Source organism: Otolemur garnettii, unplaced genomic scaffold, assembly GCF_000181295.1.
Source record: "Otolemur garnettii isolate 467f Iridium unplaced genomic scaffold, OtoGar3 scaffold00089, whole genome shotgun sequence".
In the NCBI taxonomy this organism is placed as follows: domain Eukaryota; kingdom Metazoa; phylum Chordata; class Mammalia; order Primates; family Galagidae; genus Otolemur; species Otolemur garnettii.
This window is the reverse complement of record NW_003852484.1, coordinates 1995891-2013830: the sequence shown is the minus strand read 5'-3', so window position 1 is coordinate 2013830 and position 17940 is coordinate 1995891. Positions and strand designations below refer to the sequence as shown.

Below are 17940 nucleotides of genomic sequence, written 5' to 3'. Positions count from 1 at the left end.
GTCCTAGGAGCAAAATGGGAGTGGGGTTTGGGTTAGAGGATGGAAAATCACAGGGCTGGGGTCAGAAAAGGGCTCTCTAAGGAGGGGACATCTGAATAGAGGCCTCGTGGCATTGCTTAAAGGAGACGCAGAGGCCAGCATGACCACAGTGGGGTGAGCAGGTGTGCAGGTGTGGGGTGGTAGGAGAGGGGTCTGGAGAGCCAGGCAGGGGCCCGAGGGGCAGGGCTCCATAAGCCACCAGAAGGAGGCCTTGCGCCTCAGTGTGAGGGACGCCTTGGGAAGGCTCAAGCAGGAGCGCGAGGTGGCATCTAGTTTGTCCCCTGGGATGTCTCTTTTGTTTGCTGACAGCTCAGCCCCTGTCAAAGCTCCTGCCTTCCAGAACTCACCTTCCACTGTCAACTCCACTGTCACCTGGCGGGCACCACTACCATTGGTGGCTTCACAGGTATACTTGCCCCTGTCCTCCTCACGGACGGCATGAATCACAAGGCTGAAAGTCCCCCGGATACCATAATCCAGCAGGAAGCGGCCCCCATTGGTGACAGGTTGCCCATTTCTGTGCCATGTCACCTGGGGCTCTGGGTAACCTCGGACCTTCAAGAAAAGAGAAGAAAGGGTAAGAGCCTGTATTTCTTGAATTCTCACACTGTGCCAGGTTTTGTCCACGTGTCAACTCATTTAACCCTCATAACACCCCTTGAAGCAGATAGCACTTTCATCCCCATTTTACAGTTTCGGTAATTTCCCAAGGTCTCAAAGGTATAAACAGGCAGAATCAGGCATCCTGGCTCCAGAGCCCATGACTCTTGTGTATTAGCATCATCAAGGGAGCTTTAAAAATGCCAGTGCCCAGGCCCCACCTTATACCAGTTAAATCAGAACCCCAGGGTGCAGTCTGCACATGGGGACTCTGACGTGGGCTTTACCCTAACATGTGAACAAGTCACTTGGGGATCTTGTTAAAATGCACATTCTGTTTCCATAGTCTGGGCTGGGCCTGACATTCCACAGCTGGGACAAGCTCACAGACGCTGCTGGTCCCTGAAACTGGCTATGAGTTGCGAGGTTCTGGCCCTGTGCTGCCCAATAGTAGCCACTGGTCACACATACCGATGGCGCTCTTGTAATGCACCTAGTGAGACTGAGTTTCCTTAGAAATGTACATTACACACTGGGTTTCAAAGATAGTGCCAAAAATGTGTACTATCTCAATAATTTAAAAATATTGATTACATATTAAAGGGTAATATTTTTGATATGCTGAGTTAAAGATACTAAGTTCACTTGTTTCTTTCTACTTTTTAAAAATGCAGCTACTAGCAAAATTACCACTTATACTCAGTCTCATCCCTTGTCCTATGGGCACCACTGCTCTAGACCACTGGCTTTCCACCCTTGGCCTTTTGCTCACAATAGTTAGTGGGTGACATCTGTTGAGGGCTAAGTGTTCTGCACTTTAAAATACTTGACTCAACTAAGATGCATAGCAACTGTAGAGAAGACAGCTCCCAAAAGAGGGGAAAATGCAGAGATAAAACTCAACAGGCCCTTCAGAATGGACTCTTCTTGAGAGAAGCAGGGCTCAGAGCAGCCCACCAGTGTGTAGCCAAGGACACAGAATTGCAGGATCTTAGCACTGGACAGTGCATGGAAGACATCGTAGAAAACTCCTGAGAATATTAGTGTTACAAAATGGTGGTAGTGATAGCTTTACCCATATATCTACTCCAAGGCAAGAGAGAATGGATTTGGATAAAGCAAAACCAAAATTCACTGGATGACCTTGAAATTGCCATTTACAACGAAAGCCCTCAATGACCTGCAGCAATAATCCTCCTCACACCCCTGCAAGGCCATGGACAATGCTGTATAGGTACTCGGGGAGCCCTGGCACACATGCCCGGACATCCAAACACAGGCACTGCCCTGAGCCCTCGAAGGGAGCAAAGTCTGTGTTGAAAGCACCAGTGTTGTCTTTGGACTGAGCTCAGTGTCCTTCCCAGGTGTCCAGCCCCCAACCCACTCTGGGCCACTTTGCCTCTCTCTAACAATAGCTGATTCTCAGTGATCAGGATGTAGATTTCTTCCAAAGGAAGGAAGCCTTAAATGACAGTGGAAATCCCCAAAGTGAACAATCCCTCTTTGGTTACTCCATATTGTCACTCCTTAAGTGTCAGTCTGTGAATCTGATGAGTCTGTCCTTCCAGTCAGGCCTCCAAGGAAAAAGAAATAAAAACAAAACAAAACAAAACTCCAAATCAGTATCACCATCTCTTTTAAATTTCTGGAAACAAACAAAATATACCTTTCCTCTCAAAATCTAAACTATACTCATGACAGAGGCTGAATACTTGTGGGGAAACACTGAGATCCTGAAGTTGATTGTCCAATAGACATGTCAACAATGCCAGAAGCCATTCGAGTCTCACTAAACAAGCGCATCAGACCCTAGGCTGACTATGCTGAAGGCAGCCATGTCCCTCTGGATGTGTGAGGTCTCCCAGATGCTATAACATGAAACCAAGTGTTACAGCAGTTGTCTCTGGGCGGGTAGGATTGTTGAGTCTCTCCTCTTTTCCTTCTAGTTAACTATTAGTTTCTGACAATTATGCAAATAATACTCTTGGCTTTTATAAAACAAAAATTAAATTAAGAGATGTGCTCCTTTTGTGTTAGTGTGTCTACATAATGAATGTCTAGCATATTCATTAATTTGTTGAGGTCCTCAGGGACCTACTAGCAACAGAAATAAAAGAGCTATGTAAATAAACATCATGCATGCTTAAAGGTGACACAGGTTATGCACCCATATAAAATCAGAGCATCTTGTGATCCTATCTTGGCTCAAACCTTCAAGGAACATCAGGCAACAATGACCCTGTTAAAGCATTCTTCTCATTTTCAGAAAACGAAGGAAACCCTTTCCTACAGACAGAAACCACTTGGGCTTCCTGTGCAAATCATCATCATCTTCTCTGCACCTGTTAGGCAGGGCTGCCCTACCCTCTGGTAGAGGATCGCACAGGCTCCTGTCAGCCTCGAGGGAAGAGGGGGAGCCCAAGCACTGCAACTGTGAAGGGGTAAATCATTAACACACCACACACATCCCAGCATTCCCCTAGCAAGCATGCTGGCCTTCTACAGCGAGCCAGCTCTGGTGGCCCATCAGGCCTTGAGGCATCAATGATTAACTGGGGACACTGCAAGCTTTCCAGACCTGGGGGGTACCATCTTTCTATCACTTTCTCTTTCCCCCCTCACTCTGTACACATATGTCATGTTTATCTCTGAAATGCCCTGTTAAAATAAATGTCCAGGGATTTTTACATATGCTGAAACTGGCATCACTTAAGAAAACTGCAGTTTGCAAATGGTACTTTTATAGCACTTTGGATCTGAAGCCAAGGCAGGAATTTCTGTGACCTTGTTCAGTTCCAAGGTCCACATGATTTGCAACATTGACACTTCTCCTTCCAATATGGGAAAAATGTGTTCAGCCACTACCTTACATAACGTAAGTAAAACCCATTTTTACTGTGTGCCCACAACTCTGGACTCCTGCATGGGGAAGGAAGAGAAACCTGAGTTCACAGCCTTGGGACACATGACAACATCCCTGGCCTCCCTGGCTGCCTAATCTGCTATCATAACTGGCCTTCAGTCAGGAAGCCCCAGCTGGGATCTTCAATAGCTCTGTCAAAATCCACTGATTACTTTTCAGAAGGTTTCCACATACAGAATCTTACCTGATTCTTGCCAAGTATGAGGGAGGTGTCTTTGGCTGGGCTACCCATAAGCAGAAGCTGAGATATGGCTTTGGAGAACATATGTGTGAGCCCTTGTCTACACCAGGCCTGGACAGGATGAAGGGGGTCTCAGTGGGGCCCCAACAATGTCCATAACAGCATGCAGAGCTAGTCATATTAAAGCTCACAGAGCCGAGAAAAGAGGCCCAAAGAAATGGATGGTTTGCCAGTGCTGTCACATGGCAGATTAAATAGCAGATCTGAGACCACAATTTCGGTCTCCAAGTTGAGTGGTTTTCTCCACGCCTGGTGGTAAATTCATGTTTTTGATGAGACAAGTTCTTTAGAACCCAAAGTACTGATAAATATCTATCTCTAATAGACCATAAATCTCCTATAGGATAAAGTAATATCTGTCTCCCTCTTTTCAAAATGTCAGATGGTTCACGAAAGATATAGTCACACCATAAAGCAAGTCTTCGGTTGTTTCCCTTGGATTCACTCCAGGACAGGATTGGTGTATGGCCAAGACACCCCAGGGAGTCAGTGTGGCAGAGAGGACAGCATGTGACCTAATGCCTGAGCACCTGGGCTGGCCTCGCTTCCCACCCTCTCTGGGTTGGAATTCCTTCCTTTTATTAAAGAGGGATTGGTTTTTGATAGCTCAGGTTCCTTCCATCTCCGAAGTATTTGGTTTTACATGGTGACCCACTTAGCATCTCAGGAGAGATTCTTTCCTTTCCCTCCATTCTCCTCTGGGTCCAGCCCGCAGCCTCAGCACTCTCTAATCCTGCATATGGGAAAACCAAGTGACCACAAGAAGAAACGCTCATGAACATGAATAGGCAGCTCTGAGTTTTCACCATAATGAGTTTTTGGAAATGTCCCCAAAGAGGGTCATTCTAAGGAGAGAATCATATTTTTGCCACAGCAACCACATTTAATTGGAGGTTGTGTTCTTGAACAAAAGCCTGGTTTCAAATAAATCAAGGGCATAACCAACAACTTGTCATAAAAAATAAAGATATAGTGCTATAACCCCTATAATAATTTTAAACAGTAAAACTGTGCTCCAGCTCCATATAATGTCCTCAAAAACCTTTATGGCCTCAAAAGGCCTTTAAAAGGAACGAGGGCTCATTCCATGCTTGCCGATGGTGGTACAGGAAGCTGGCTATGGACAGGCAGCTGCTCAGCCCCTGCAGAGAGGGCCCCCCCCCCCGTCACTGTGAGGCACTGCTCAGCAGCAGCAGGCCCCCCTCCCCCTTGCCCCCAACCCCCTACACCCCCACCCTCCGTGTCACAGTGAGGCACTGCTCGGCCCCGGCAGAGAGGCTCTCCGTGTCCCACGAGGCACTGCTCAGAATCTGGCGCTCTCCGGAGATTTGCTTAATGACTCAAAGTGAAACATTCTGAAGGGCACTGAGCCTTTTGTTTTTTCTCCAACATGTATCAAGAATTTTCAACCCATTCCTAGCTACCTAGGACGGGGTCTCTGTCCCCACTGCCCTCCAGGATCCAGAGCAACACATCTGGCCTCTCCATGCCCAGTGGGTGACTGTGCTGTGTGTCTTTTGTTCCTGGCAGGGCCTGACCCGGCGCACACTGCAAGCCCACACAGCTGCGCAGCACAGCTGGGGTGGCCCAACTGTCAGCCAGGTCTGGGGAGGAAGAGTCTCCACCCACATCAGGGAGCATAGACCAAAAAGCAGAGAAAGTGGGACTGGTGGACTCAGGCAGGGAGCAGAAGGGAACGACAGACAAGGGGCTGCCACCAAGTACTTATTTCACTGTTAAGTAACTGAATCAGTGCTGGGAAGGGCTGGGCCTACAGAAAAGAACATTAAGGAAACTTGTCTGCTGGGCATCTCCCCTAAGCTGTGGATGCCTGATTCTGCCACAGTCCATCCACTCAGGCTCGCCTGTCTGCCTGCAGCGTGTTACTCCGAACTTGCCCTGTTACACGGCAGTTTCTTTTACAATAAATAAATTCTCCAATGTAAAAGACTAGAACAGGACTGGTGACTAATAACTTATAAATAACAGGAAATAAAACCGAAGTGTTGAGGGATTAGCTGACGAAGAGTTAATCCTTTGCTCCATCTCTGAGTACAAGCTCACTCAGATAATACATGAACATAAATGCACAACAAAAAGAATTAGAATATTAATGTCCCAAACAAATCAGACCACAGAAAAAAGTCTGTAAGACTTACCTCATGGGTATGTTAGGAGGGTAAGGCATGAAGGGTGAGCCACGGGCAGGGCATGACCAGGCTTCGGGGCCTGTGTCTGTGTCAGCACCTGGCACTCAGCCCCATAAACAGGCAGGCACTTAATTAAGGCTTTGAATAATCCCATTGCCAACAGTCAAAAGCCTTAATTGAACCCAAGGAACCCATCAGGAAGAGATCATACCAGCTAAAAACAGCAATTAGTGAGAGGCTTACACGGCTGGATGCTCCCCACCCCCAGCCCAGCTTGTGAAACAGCAAGGACTAGAGTGCCCCGGGCCCCTCACTGGTTCAGCAAATGGCTTATGGATCTCCAGGGACAGATGCTTAAAGGCGCTCTCTGTGATCAGCCACTCTCACTTCCCATGGCATACTTCTTTTCCTATGACCCGTGACACAGGAACCCTCCCACCTCCACATTGGGAAGGATTTGCTTCTCTCACTGACAGCCTAAGACAGTCTGTAGCTTGGCAGTTGGGGGTTACACCTCAGGCCCTTCTGAATCATTGGGAAAGGATCTATTTCCTTTTATCTATATCAATCTTATCAACACACGCAACTTTTTAATTCCCTTTTAATGATACCAGTGTCTGAAACCTTTGGGAGCAGTCCAATAAGGATGGAATTTTAGGCGTGATGGCCGACCACTCACACGGGTCTTTCCCTGTTGCTCCAGGTTCATAGAGTTCATACAAAAACAGGTGTCCTTCTGGCTGAACTCCCAGCCCCTCTGGGATGGCTGTGGGACTCCTGCCTTACCATCAACCTCTACACAAAGCTCTGAGGTTATGGTTTTACTCTCTCTCACCCTGGTTCTGCAAGGATGCGGGGTCTTCAGCGGGAGGCAAGCCCAGGAGATCACGCTTCTGTGGGAGTTGTCCTGTTTCTGCCATCACATTGAGATATACTCGCAGACATATGAAAATATTAGTAAGAGGACTGGGTATGGTGACTCAGGCCTATAATCCTAGCACTCTGGGAGGCCCAGGCAGGTGGATTGCATGAGTTCAAGCAGGCTGAGTTGGAGATCAGCCTGAGCAAGAGTGAGACCTCATATCTAAAAAAATAGCTGAGCATTATGGTGGGCACCTGTAGTCCCAGCTACTCAGGAGGCTGAGGCAAGAGGATCACTTAAGCCCAGAAGTTTGAGGTTGCTCTGAGTTATGATGCCATGGCACTCTACTGAGGGTGACAAAGTCAGACTCTGTCTCAAAATATATATACATGTATATACATAAATAAGAGGAATGTGGAATCAGAGATTTCACAAACTAATGCTCAGGACTTCCTGCCCATGCCCACAACTTCTAGAATAAGCAGCACACTCCTCCTTTGTCACATGTGAGTCTGGTGAGGGTGGCAATCAGTGAACTCCCTCTTGGCCAAAGTGCTTGGTCTCAAAAAATGGGTCTGTGATCCACACCAGCCAATCAGATCTCTTCCCTGCTATTTTATCTTTGAATACTGAGAGGACAAAGCTGTCAATTCAGTGGAGTCCAAAACTAGGAAGGTGTAAGCCTGAAGCTACCCTCTCCCAGCCTCTACCCCAAAGGAGGAAGCTGTGGAGAATAAGAGCTTACATACATAGTGAAGAGGAGAAGAAAGGGAGACGCCACCTGAGAGTTGTAGTGGGCCCTGGATTCATTCAGCTGTAGGAGACAATACATCTCCTTTGCTTAACCTAGCTGGAGTTGGTTTCTGTCACCTGAAAATAAGACTACTTCAGGAAGGTGTATGGGCCCCTAGGGTCAGACAGACCCATGTAGGGATGCTGGCTGCACAAGCCACGAGCAGCTGACCTTGGGCAAGGTACTTATCTGGCCCTCAGTTTATACAACTACAAAACAGGGAGAAGACCAGAATCCACTTCCACAGACAAGAGTATGATCCAGGGAGACAGCACACACACAATACCACATTAACAGGTTCTGACGGTCAGATCCTCCCTCTCTCCTTTTCTATAAAGTCACTATTCTTTATAATAAGGCACCCTGGAATCCACACGGCCCCCAGCTTTGTTAATGGCACGAACGTGGGAACTTCTGGGCCTGGTGTGCCTCATCTTACAGAACTCACATTCTTACAGACGACTTCGAGGCATCACACTCTGAACTAGTAAAAACCTATCACTTCAACTGAGAACACCTTCTGCTTGGGTTGAATTTATCCAAAGAGCTAAATCTGAAAACTGATTGCTGTTTTTATGACCACATTTTAAAACAAATATCCAGTCTGTAGTTTTACTGGACCATCACTCCACCCCATAATAGCATGTGCACCTTTGAGACAGAGCCCATCCCAGGAATTTCTGCCTCACTCACGAATGGCAGCCCTGGAATTTCAAGGGGCATGGGCGAGGGTCAGGAGGAAATAGATCTGGGGTTTTAGCCAGTCATGGTTGGACTTGGAAAGAGAGAGACATGCTTCACTGGCACAAGGGGTGGAGCAGAGGGCTGGTCCTCAGACATCAAGGACTGTCATCTCTCGGTCACAAGACTCGGACACTAAGGACTCTCTGAGAATATGAGATGCTTCTGTTTAAAACGGGGGAGTAAAAAGGGGGGTCAAAAGTGACCTGAGGGTCCATCAACCTGAAAACATCAGGACTTGGCCTTCTTGGCCTAGCTTCAGCATTGTGGGCCTCAGCAGGCTGCCTCTGTGACCCAACACCTGCTCCACACTGGTGCCAAGCACACAAAGCATGCGTTCTGCTTGTCTCTCCCAGGTGGCAGGCTGCAGGGAGGCTGTGCAGTAGGTGGGGCTATGGAAGCAGGGTCTTTTATGCCACCTGCATCAATATGGCCAGGAGAGTATCACTGTGATTCTGCTGGAAAATACCTGGCACTGACAACCATATGAAGACATCACTTCAAGGCAGAATGTCCACCCCATGCCCCCAGCTGCCCAAAGGCACCCTGATTTGCATAGAGAACTCATCAGAGAAAGAATCAAAAGTTGTTCCTCATGCAGTGCCAGTGTTCAGCCATTAAGCTGAAAACTTAATTTTAGTCTTCCTAAAAATATTATTCTTCTCATCAAAACAGTACCCATATACTGATAAAATGTCCATAGGTACCACGAGAATGAGAAAAGCAGGCCTCTGCTCCACCCTTCCCACCTCTACTTCCTGAAAGGCAATCACTTCAACTTTTAGTCATTCCTTCTGGTGCTTCCTTCCATCATTTCTAAACAACAGCCTCATATAACCACTACTTTAGTTTTTTCAGTGTTAGGCATTATCTCTACTACGGTTTAAATATTTTGTCCCCTCCGAAATTCACATTGAAACTTAATCCCCAATACAACTGTATTAATAAGTGGGGCCTTAAGGAGGCGATTATGGCATGAGGAGTGTGCCCTCCTGCATGGGATTAAGCCCCCATATAAAATGGAGGCCCACCCTGGATCACAGGCATGAGCTATCACACCTGGCTTATAAACTTCACCATTTTGGTAGAGCACATCCTCTAGTAGTTTGGCATGGAAAATTAAAATTTTTAGACTTGGTATTTCCAAAAGTGTCAACGCTGTACTGTTATACTCAATTGACATTTTGTCTGGAGATGAAATTGTAAGTGGAAGTCTTTTTTTTCTCCAGAATTCTGAAGGTATCACTTCATGGCATTTGAAGGCCATTTAGAGGCATAATGCCAAGCTCACTCACTGATCCTTTATCTGTGGCCTGTTGTGTGTCTATACACATGTGAATGTTTTCCTTTCAAACTTTTAGAATCTTCTCTTCATCCCTGACGTTTGGAATTCATGATGATTTGACCTGCTATGGGTCTTTGTGCACTTGTGGAGTCAGACCCTCGGTAGGTCCTCTCCTTATTGGCAATGCGTGTCTTTCAGCTTTGAGGAATTGTGTTTTGACAATTCTCTCTCTGCTACTTTTTCTATGTTCCCTTCATGGAACTCTCAGGAGCTGGACATTCGCTTTATGAGATGGACCTTCTACACTTCTTTTCTTTCTTATTTTGCACCTCCGTCTTTGTATTCTCTCTGAGAAATGTCTTGGATTTCATCTTCCAACCAGTATATGGAACTCATTATTTTGGCTATTATCAGTTTCAAAAACCCCTTTTCAGTTTTGCAAAATTGTTTTGAATTGTCTCCTTTTTTTTTTTTTCAATGGATGCAACATCTTATCTCTGAGATGAAATAAAGTTTCTTTGGAATTCTCTGATGTCTTCAGTTTCTACTTGGTTTCCTTTTTGGTTCTTTATGCCTCTTCCCTAATAGAGGCTACCACTGGACATCTGCTGATCCTTCACTAATTCTTCCTACACATGAGAGAAAAAATAAAAAGTTCAGTGTACGCAGGTGAGACCCATCAACTCCCTGGACCTCACAGTAGAAACTAAGTGAAAAACCCAGACAAGGAATATCTGTGGATCTTCTCTCTTGAGATGACCAGTTTCCACAGAAAGGGATCTTCCTATTTTAGGTCTTGGTGGTGGTGGTGGGAGGGTACAGTGACTAGGTCTGCCTACCAGCACACAGGATGCTATGTGAGGGAAGACCCCAGGGGTTATGCTGACTCTCACTTTTGGAGGACCATGCCTAACCCACCTGCAGTTGTCCCTGGTGTCCAGGAGTTGAGAGCTGTCAGGTTCAGCCTGTCCACTGCAGACCCAATGGGCCTCTCTGGGGAGGGAGGAACAGAGGCCTACGCGAGGGCTATGGAAGGGGGCCTTGCTGCTCCTTATCAGAGTTTTAAGCAATCCTCCAGTTTTCAGTGTCACTTCACAACTCAGGCTTTCAACCCAGGCCTTGAAAGCATTTAATCCTCCAATTCCTCAGCCATTTTAGGAATTTTCTGGCACTAACAGGATTCCTTTTGTCATCGCCGACTCCCCTAACCACAAGTATAACACAATACAGAAAGCTGAAACCCAACTCAGTCAACCATCTATTCACTTTCCAGTATCAACCAATTTGTTGACATCTCTTGTCTGCTGCTATCTCCCCATTCTCTCTGTCATCACAGGTTAATAAGTTTTCAGTCTCTTTCTTTCCAACTCATTTTAGGAATGGCTTTAAAATGGTATAGCCACTGTGAGCATAGCAGTTGCTCAAAAAGTTAAAATTACCAATCTGATCTATCAATTCTACTTCAGGATCTAGACCCAAAAGAATTGAAAGCAGAAACTTGAACAAGTATTTGTATATCCATGTTCACAGAAGTATTATTAACAATAGCCAAATAGTGTGAGATACCCAAATGTGCATCCGCAGATGACCGAATAACGAAAATGTAGTATAATCGTGTGATGGAATATTCCTTAGCCATAAAAAGGAAGGAAATTATAACATGCTACAACTGTAGGTGAACCTTGAAGACATCATGCTAACTGGAATAAGCCAGTCACAAGTAGACAAATACATATGATTCCACTACTCTACGACCTAGAGTAGTCAAGTTCATAGAGACGGAAAGGAGAATGGGGTTGCCCGGAGCTGGAAAAGGTAGTTAGTGATTAATGAGGACAAGGTTTTAGTTTTACAAGGTAAAAAAGGTTCGGGAGATGGATGGTGTTGATGGTTGCACAACAACGTGAATGTACTTAGTGCCCACTGGATGGTATACTTAAAAAATGCTTAAAATGGTAAATTCCATGTTATGCATATTTTACTACAACACAGTGGTTCTCAACCTTCCTAATGCTGCAATGTATTTTCATTGTTAAAAAGTGGTCGCGACCCACAGGTTGAGAACCACTGCTATAACCAAAAAATTAATGAGCCATATATATACAAATCTATTTCTGACTCTATTCTGTTTTTATGAGCTACATGTTTATCCCTTTGCCAAATATTACACTGCTTTTAGTACAATAAATAAGTCAGACGAAGTCAGTTCTCTGTTTTACAAATTTCCAATGACTTCTTACTGTGCTAAGAATCAGACTGTGCCTGCCTGTTTTTCTCGGCCTCCATGTCCCTCCTTTCTGGCTGTGCCTGCTGTGCTGCTGCCACACTGGTCTTCATTTTAGGCCACCCAGGAGTGGCTCATGCAGCAGGTGCAGTCAGGGCTGTAAAAGAGGCAGCAAAGAGGCCCACAGGAGCACATAGGAGGATGAAGGTGACTTGCAGTGTGGCTGTGAGCAGAGCAGGAATCCTGGGGCCACCTCTTAACACAGTGTCTGCCCCGGGGGAGCAGGGCTGGGGTAACTGAGAGGGCTGGAGCTGGAGCCTGAGGGTGCCAGGGCAGTGCTAGTGAGCAAACAGCCCCCACGGACCCAGAGCAGCTCTCCTCAGCCACTTTTGTCTGATTTATTGCTCCTGCAAATTTAGGTCCAGGTAGCCCACTCACAAGCTATTGTCCAGGAATTTTAGGGCAATGCTCCAAGGGGCACAGAAAAAATAAACAAACCCTAGCAGCCCTAAAATGAAGCCATATGTGAGTGAGCCATGCCTGTGATGGTTCTCGGGGTATCTGTCAGTGATATGTTGGGGGGCCGGGGAACACCAAAGGGGTTTCAGCCCTACTTCAAAACACACATTTAAAGCAGATTTAGACCTCTCAGTCCATGCCATTGAAATCTTTCTGAAGAAGCATCTGGAAAAATGGAAGGAAAGGCTGCCCAGTTATTTAGTAAAAAACAAAACTCAAACTTTCCTTTCCTCTCCTGCTCATGTCCCTTTCAACTCTGTGATCCTCAGGGAGGAAGGGCCAGCAGGGGAGGGCAGGGCCAGATGAGCTGGCCCTGAGCATCTTTGCCCCCAGGGGAGTCTGCATGGCCTTCTAGGTTATGACTATAGCTGCTGTTTGTGGGGACTGCCTCCCAGCTCCCCACAACTGTGTGAGCAGGATCAATGGCTGGTTATGGTCTGACCTACCCCTGAATAGAAGAGATTGAAACTCAGCCCATTTCACAGACTGCCAGCGGAGAAGCTGAGCACTCTCTGGGGCAGGTGCTCTGGGGAGAAATAGCCCTTCTGCACAGCTCCTAGAACATCTCCAGTCAGGGGAGGAGGGTAAGTGGGGAGTCTGCAAAGCCTGGAGATCTGCTCGTCTTTTCTAGTCATAGGGAACTGTGGGACATTGAAGCAGTGTCAGTTAGATGAAAGCCTGGGTTGAGGAGTCTGCCGGGAGGCTTGGCCTCAGTCTGGGCCACTGCTTAGCTCCCCCAGCTCAGAGAATTCACAACGCAGCCCAATCCATCCTTTAGCCTTAAGAACAGATGCATGTGCTGGCCCCAGGGCTGCCGAAGGACTTTACAGCATTAAGCAAGTTAGCCAGTGTGACTGCCAGGTCTGCAGGGTGGGGAAGAGGCAAGAACGGGTTAGTGTCAGGAAGTGACAGGGAGAAGCAGTTTATGAGGAAAAATGAAGCCTGCAGGGTGCCTTCAGGAGAGCACGGTTGGGTGTGGCCTTGGTGGCTCCTGGGAAGATGGCCTCAGGAGCATGGTCCATATTTTTTGTGTTCTTAATATGATAAAAAGATCAGCTTTAGTTAGGTGCTAGAAGGAGCTGTGAACTTGTTACACTGTAGAGAATCCACTTCAGCCTAGGGAAGCTTAGGCTCCCGCCTCAGAGTGAGCCCCAGGCTCCGGGCTGACAGAACTCCCTGCCTTACTGCCATGACTTCTCACAGCAGCCACCACACTGACCCTGCTTCCCTCTGCACCCAAGCAGGTCAGGGTCTGTCACCAGAAGCCCAGGGGAGCAGGCCGGCCTGCAGGTCCAAGGAACAGGCCCGCTCGGAGACCGCCCCAGCAGCCAGGTGGAAGTGTGAGCATTATTCCAAGGCTGTTTTCTGTCTTAAGAGCTTTACAGCTGAGTCCAGGGCCAGGGACCCATTTCCAAGTGTTTTTCCCTTCCTTCTGCTGGACAGGGAGAAGTGGAAAAAAACAACACTGCCCTCACTCTCAGCTTCTTCTGAACTGATTTTTCTGCCCTTGGGTTTGGGGGGCAGGGGTGGTCCTGCCACCAAAGCAGATGTGCAAGCCATGGGTATAGGAGACGGCAGAGTCAGAGTTCTCAGCTCTGACTGCTTAGCTTGGTCACCTGAGGGGAAAACCCATGGAACAGGAGAACCTGGGACTGAATGACTCACCCAGCACCTCTCTACGGCAAAGACCCCTAATACCTTTCAGGACCCAGCCTACTGCTCCTGGCCCAGTTCTCCAAACACACCTGGGGAGCTCCAACTCCAAGCAGACAGTATTTATTTACAAGACTGAACAAAATATTTTTTTTTTTTTTTTTTTTTTGAGACAGAGTCTCAAGCTGTTGCCCTGAGTAGAGTGTCATGGTGTCACAGCTCACAGCAATCTTTAACTCTTGGGCTTAAGCGATTCTCTTGCCTCAGCCTCCCAAGTAGCTGGGACTACAGGTGCCTGCCACGACCCTGGCTATGTTTTGGTTGTAGTTGTCATTGTTGTTTGGCAGGCCCAGGCTGGATTTGAACCCACCAGCTCTGGTGTAAGTGGCTGGCGCCCTAGCCGCTTGAGCTACAGGCGCAGAGCCATGAACAAAATATTCTAAAGGCAGGGCTAAATGCCTACAATCAATTCTAACTATCTCCCTGCTGCAAAAGGCGATAACTGTAATTTTATTTCTTTCTGTCTAGAGATGTGTCACACATCAGATTTCTCCTCCTCATTCTGTCCTTTTGAAATATGCTCGCTGTGCACTGTCTGGTGAACAGGACAGACGCCCAAGACACTCGCACTGCTCATGGAGCAGAGTGAGGAGCAGGTGTGAGAGGCTGTGTCAGGGCATCCTCCCCTCTCGGCCACTCCTCCAGGACACTCGCCTCTGACAGCCTCCCCAGTGACTCCAGCCACCCTGATTTCTGTCTACTCCCAACAAGCAGCACTTATACTATTGTCTAGAGTAAGGCTGTCCAATCTGTGGCCCATAGGCCGCCTGCAGATTATTTGAGGTCTGTTTTGTTTATCTGTGGTATTAGATATGGCAAAAAGTATGCCTGGATCTTTTCTTTTGCGCCTCAGTTTTCGCTAGTGTTTGTATATTTAATATGTGGCCCATGACAACTTTCATTCTTCCAATGTACAGCAAAACAGAAGAAGGGTTGGATGCCCTGATGTAAAGTTACCACATTTCAAAAACTAACGTATAGTCATCTAATCACAGTGCAGACTGCTTCAATCCAGGCCTGTCCCAGAAAATCTGGGACAACTAATCACCATTACATCACCTTCCATATTTCTTTCTGCCCTACAGCAAGCACAGGACCATATTTTCCATAAAAAATCAGGACACATTATCTGATGAGAGATTTATGAGCAGTCTCCAGGTGCAAGAAGGAGTTGGTGTTAATAAAAGTTTCAACATCAAAATACTGGAACTCCAAGAATATTTGGATGATTTTACTGGAAAAATGAGACTATTTTAAACCAGAATGGCTCATGACCATCTGAGATGGCAGCACTTAAACCAGTAACAGGTAATGTTTTTGTTTATTCTAAGCATAAGTCTGTGATTTACTCAAGAGGAACAAACAGATGTTACACCTATCAGAAGTTCTCTCCATGCCCAGGACGGCCACTAAATGTCCAGCTGAATTGAGTGGATAGTCACTGATGTCTCTCCAAGCTTTAGGTCCCAACTCAAGTGTCACTTAGACAACTTTGTTGATTTCCCAAAGTAGGTCATGCTGTTATGCTGTCCTTGTTTTTCCTTTGGTGGTCCTATCATAGTTTGTAATTCATTTGTACACACTGCTACACCTGCCTGTCCCATAGCAGGAGACTGTAACTGCCTGTGGGGAGAGATCACCCGTGGACTGACTCTCAACATGATGCTTGGCACATAATCAGTGATGAATAACTACCTTTAACTTAATGACAAGGTCTCTCTGCTAGGTCCTAGGACCCCTATTTCTCCTTTGTGCCACAGTTTTACTAACTTGAATTTATTAATTATTATTAATTATGAATGTATTACTTGACTGAAGACTGTAAGGTTGCACACGAGTACTAAAGTTGGCATCGATCCTGGCAGCATAGCACACTGGCTGGCAGAATCAATGTTGTTCCAAAAGAACAAAGGTCCAAATCAAAAGAAATTAGGAGAGAACAAGTCTTGTGAAGGTTCTAAATCATCAACCAGACAAAATTAGAGTGGAAGGGTAGCTCAAGTGTAAAAGAAGCTGAGCACGAGTCTTGAGAACATCGTTTAATCTTAAGCTGTATTAACAGAGCAGTGTCCAAAGAAGGCAAGGGCAGTCCCATCCCACGGAAGCGTCACTGACAGGACGCTTCCAAACGCACAGGCCTCTCATTCATAGGACATGGATGACAGTGCTGTGGTTTGCAAGGTAATGGCAATGCCTAGTGCCCTGATGGCACCTCAACAGATGTTTACCGAATGAACAAAGACTAGTAGACGGAAGCAAGTATATTCAGCCTGGGATAAAACACATCAAAAAGAGGACATACCTGTCTTCAAATACATGATGGGCTCTTATGTGAAAGTCTACATGCTGGGTAGCACCAGAGGACAGAACAGGGATGAATGGGTCCAAAATCTAGGGAGGTAGCTTTTTTTTTTTTTTAATTTCAGATTAATATGAGGGTACAAATGATTAGGTTACAATGTCTGTATCTGATATGTAAGGTCCCTGTTGTGGTTGTATCCTGCACGCAGGAGGCGTGCCGTATACCCTTACATTGTGCCCATTAGGTGGGAGCACACCGGTCCCCCTCCCTCTTCCCCCAACTTGAATTAAACTGAGTTTTTCTCTTATGTGGGTGTGTATTAGACCGTCTACTGGCTTCATATTGAGTACATTGGATATCTGCTTTTCTATTCTTGTGATACTTTACTAAAGAGAATGTTCTCCAATTCTATCAGGGTTGATATAAAAGATGTAGTCTCCACCTTTTCTTCTGACTGAATAGTATTCCATAGTATACATATACCACAACTTGTTAATCCATTCCTGGGTTGATGGGCACTTGCATTATTTCCAAATGTTGGGAATTGTAAACTGAGCTACAAACAATCTAATACAAATGTCCTTATGATAAAATGATTTTCTTTTTTCTTCTGGGTAGATGCCTAGTGATGGCACTGCAGGATCAAATGGAAGGTCTAATTTGAGTTCTTTGAGAATTCTCTATACTTCCTTCTAAAGAGGCTATATTACTTTACAATCCCACCAACAGTGTAGAAGTGTTTAGGGAGGCAGATTTAGGCTCACAGAAGGAAGGACGACAATGCCTGACTAGCCAAAGAGACTAGCTGTCACATGGAGAGATCCCTGTCCTCAGAATGTTCATAAGGCTGGAGACCCAGCAAGCTGGGATGATGTCAACAGAGGCCTTCATACCCTCTAAATTGCTTTACAACCTGAAGCCTGTTTTTTTTTGAGAATTTGATAGAATTTAATCCATAAAGGTGAGAGAGAATTAAAGAATAAAAGAAATATTCTATTAATGTAAATAACCTCTATGTTATAAATACAGGGCTTAGAATGATAAATTCCTTTTTTTTAAATTAAATTATAGCTGTATACATTAATGCAAACATGGGGTACAGTGTAGTGTTCTCATATACATTTTGAAATACTTTCATCAAGCTGGTTCACATAAATTTCATGTCATTTGCATAGTCATTGTGTCAAAACATTTAAATTCTAGTTCTAGAAAAGTTCACTTGTACCCTTGTTAGACAGAAATATAGGTGATCTTTCCGGTCACCCTCCCACCACCCAGCCACCCTTCCCCCTTCCCCACCCCCTCCCCATATTCTTGGGCTAGAATTAAGTTGTTTCTTTCATTTGAGAAGTATATATTAGTTTCATAGAAGGGCTGTGTACATTGGATACTTTTTCTTCCATTCCTGTGATACTTTGCTAAGAAGAACATTTTCCAGTTCCATCCACGTAAACATGAAGGAGGTAAAGTCTTCATTTTTCTTTAGGGCTGCATAGTATTCCATGGTGTACATATACCACAGTTTATTGATCCATTCGTGGATTGATG

General features: G+C 45.9%; 1 protein-coding gene across 4 annotated transcripts in view; it reads right to left on the bottom strand.

The window, feature by feature from the left end:
• Positions 1-17940, bottom strand: part of MYLK (myosin light chain kinase) — a 217966-nt gene that overhangs the window by 145331 nt on the left and 54695 nt on the right. For all 4 annotated transcript variants that reach the window (XM_023516282.1, XM_023516280.1, XM_023516279.1 and 1 more), the window contains exon 3: positions 387-594. In XM_023516282.1, coding sequence (XP_023372050.1) covers positions 387-594 — 208 coding nt within the window. The remainder of the gene's footprint in view (positions 1-386; positions 595-17940) is intronic.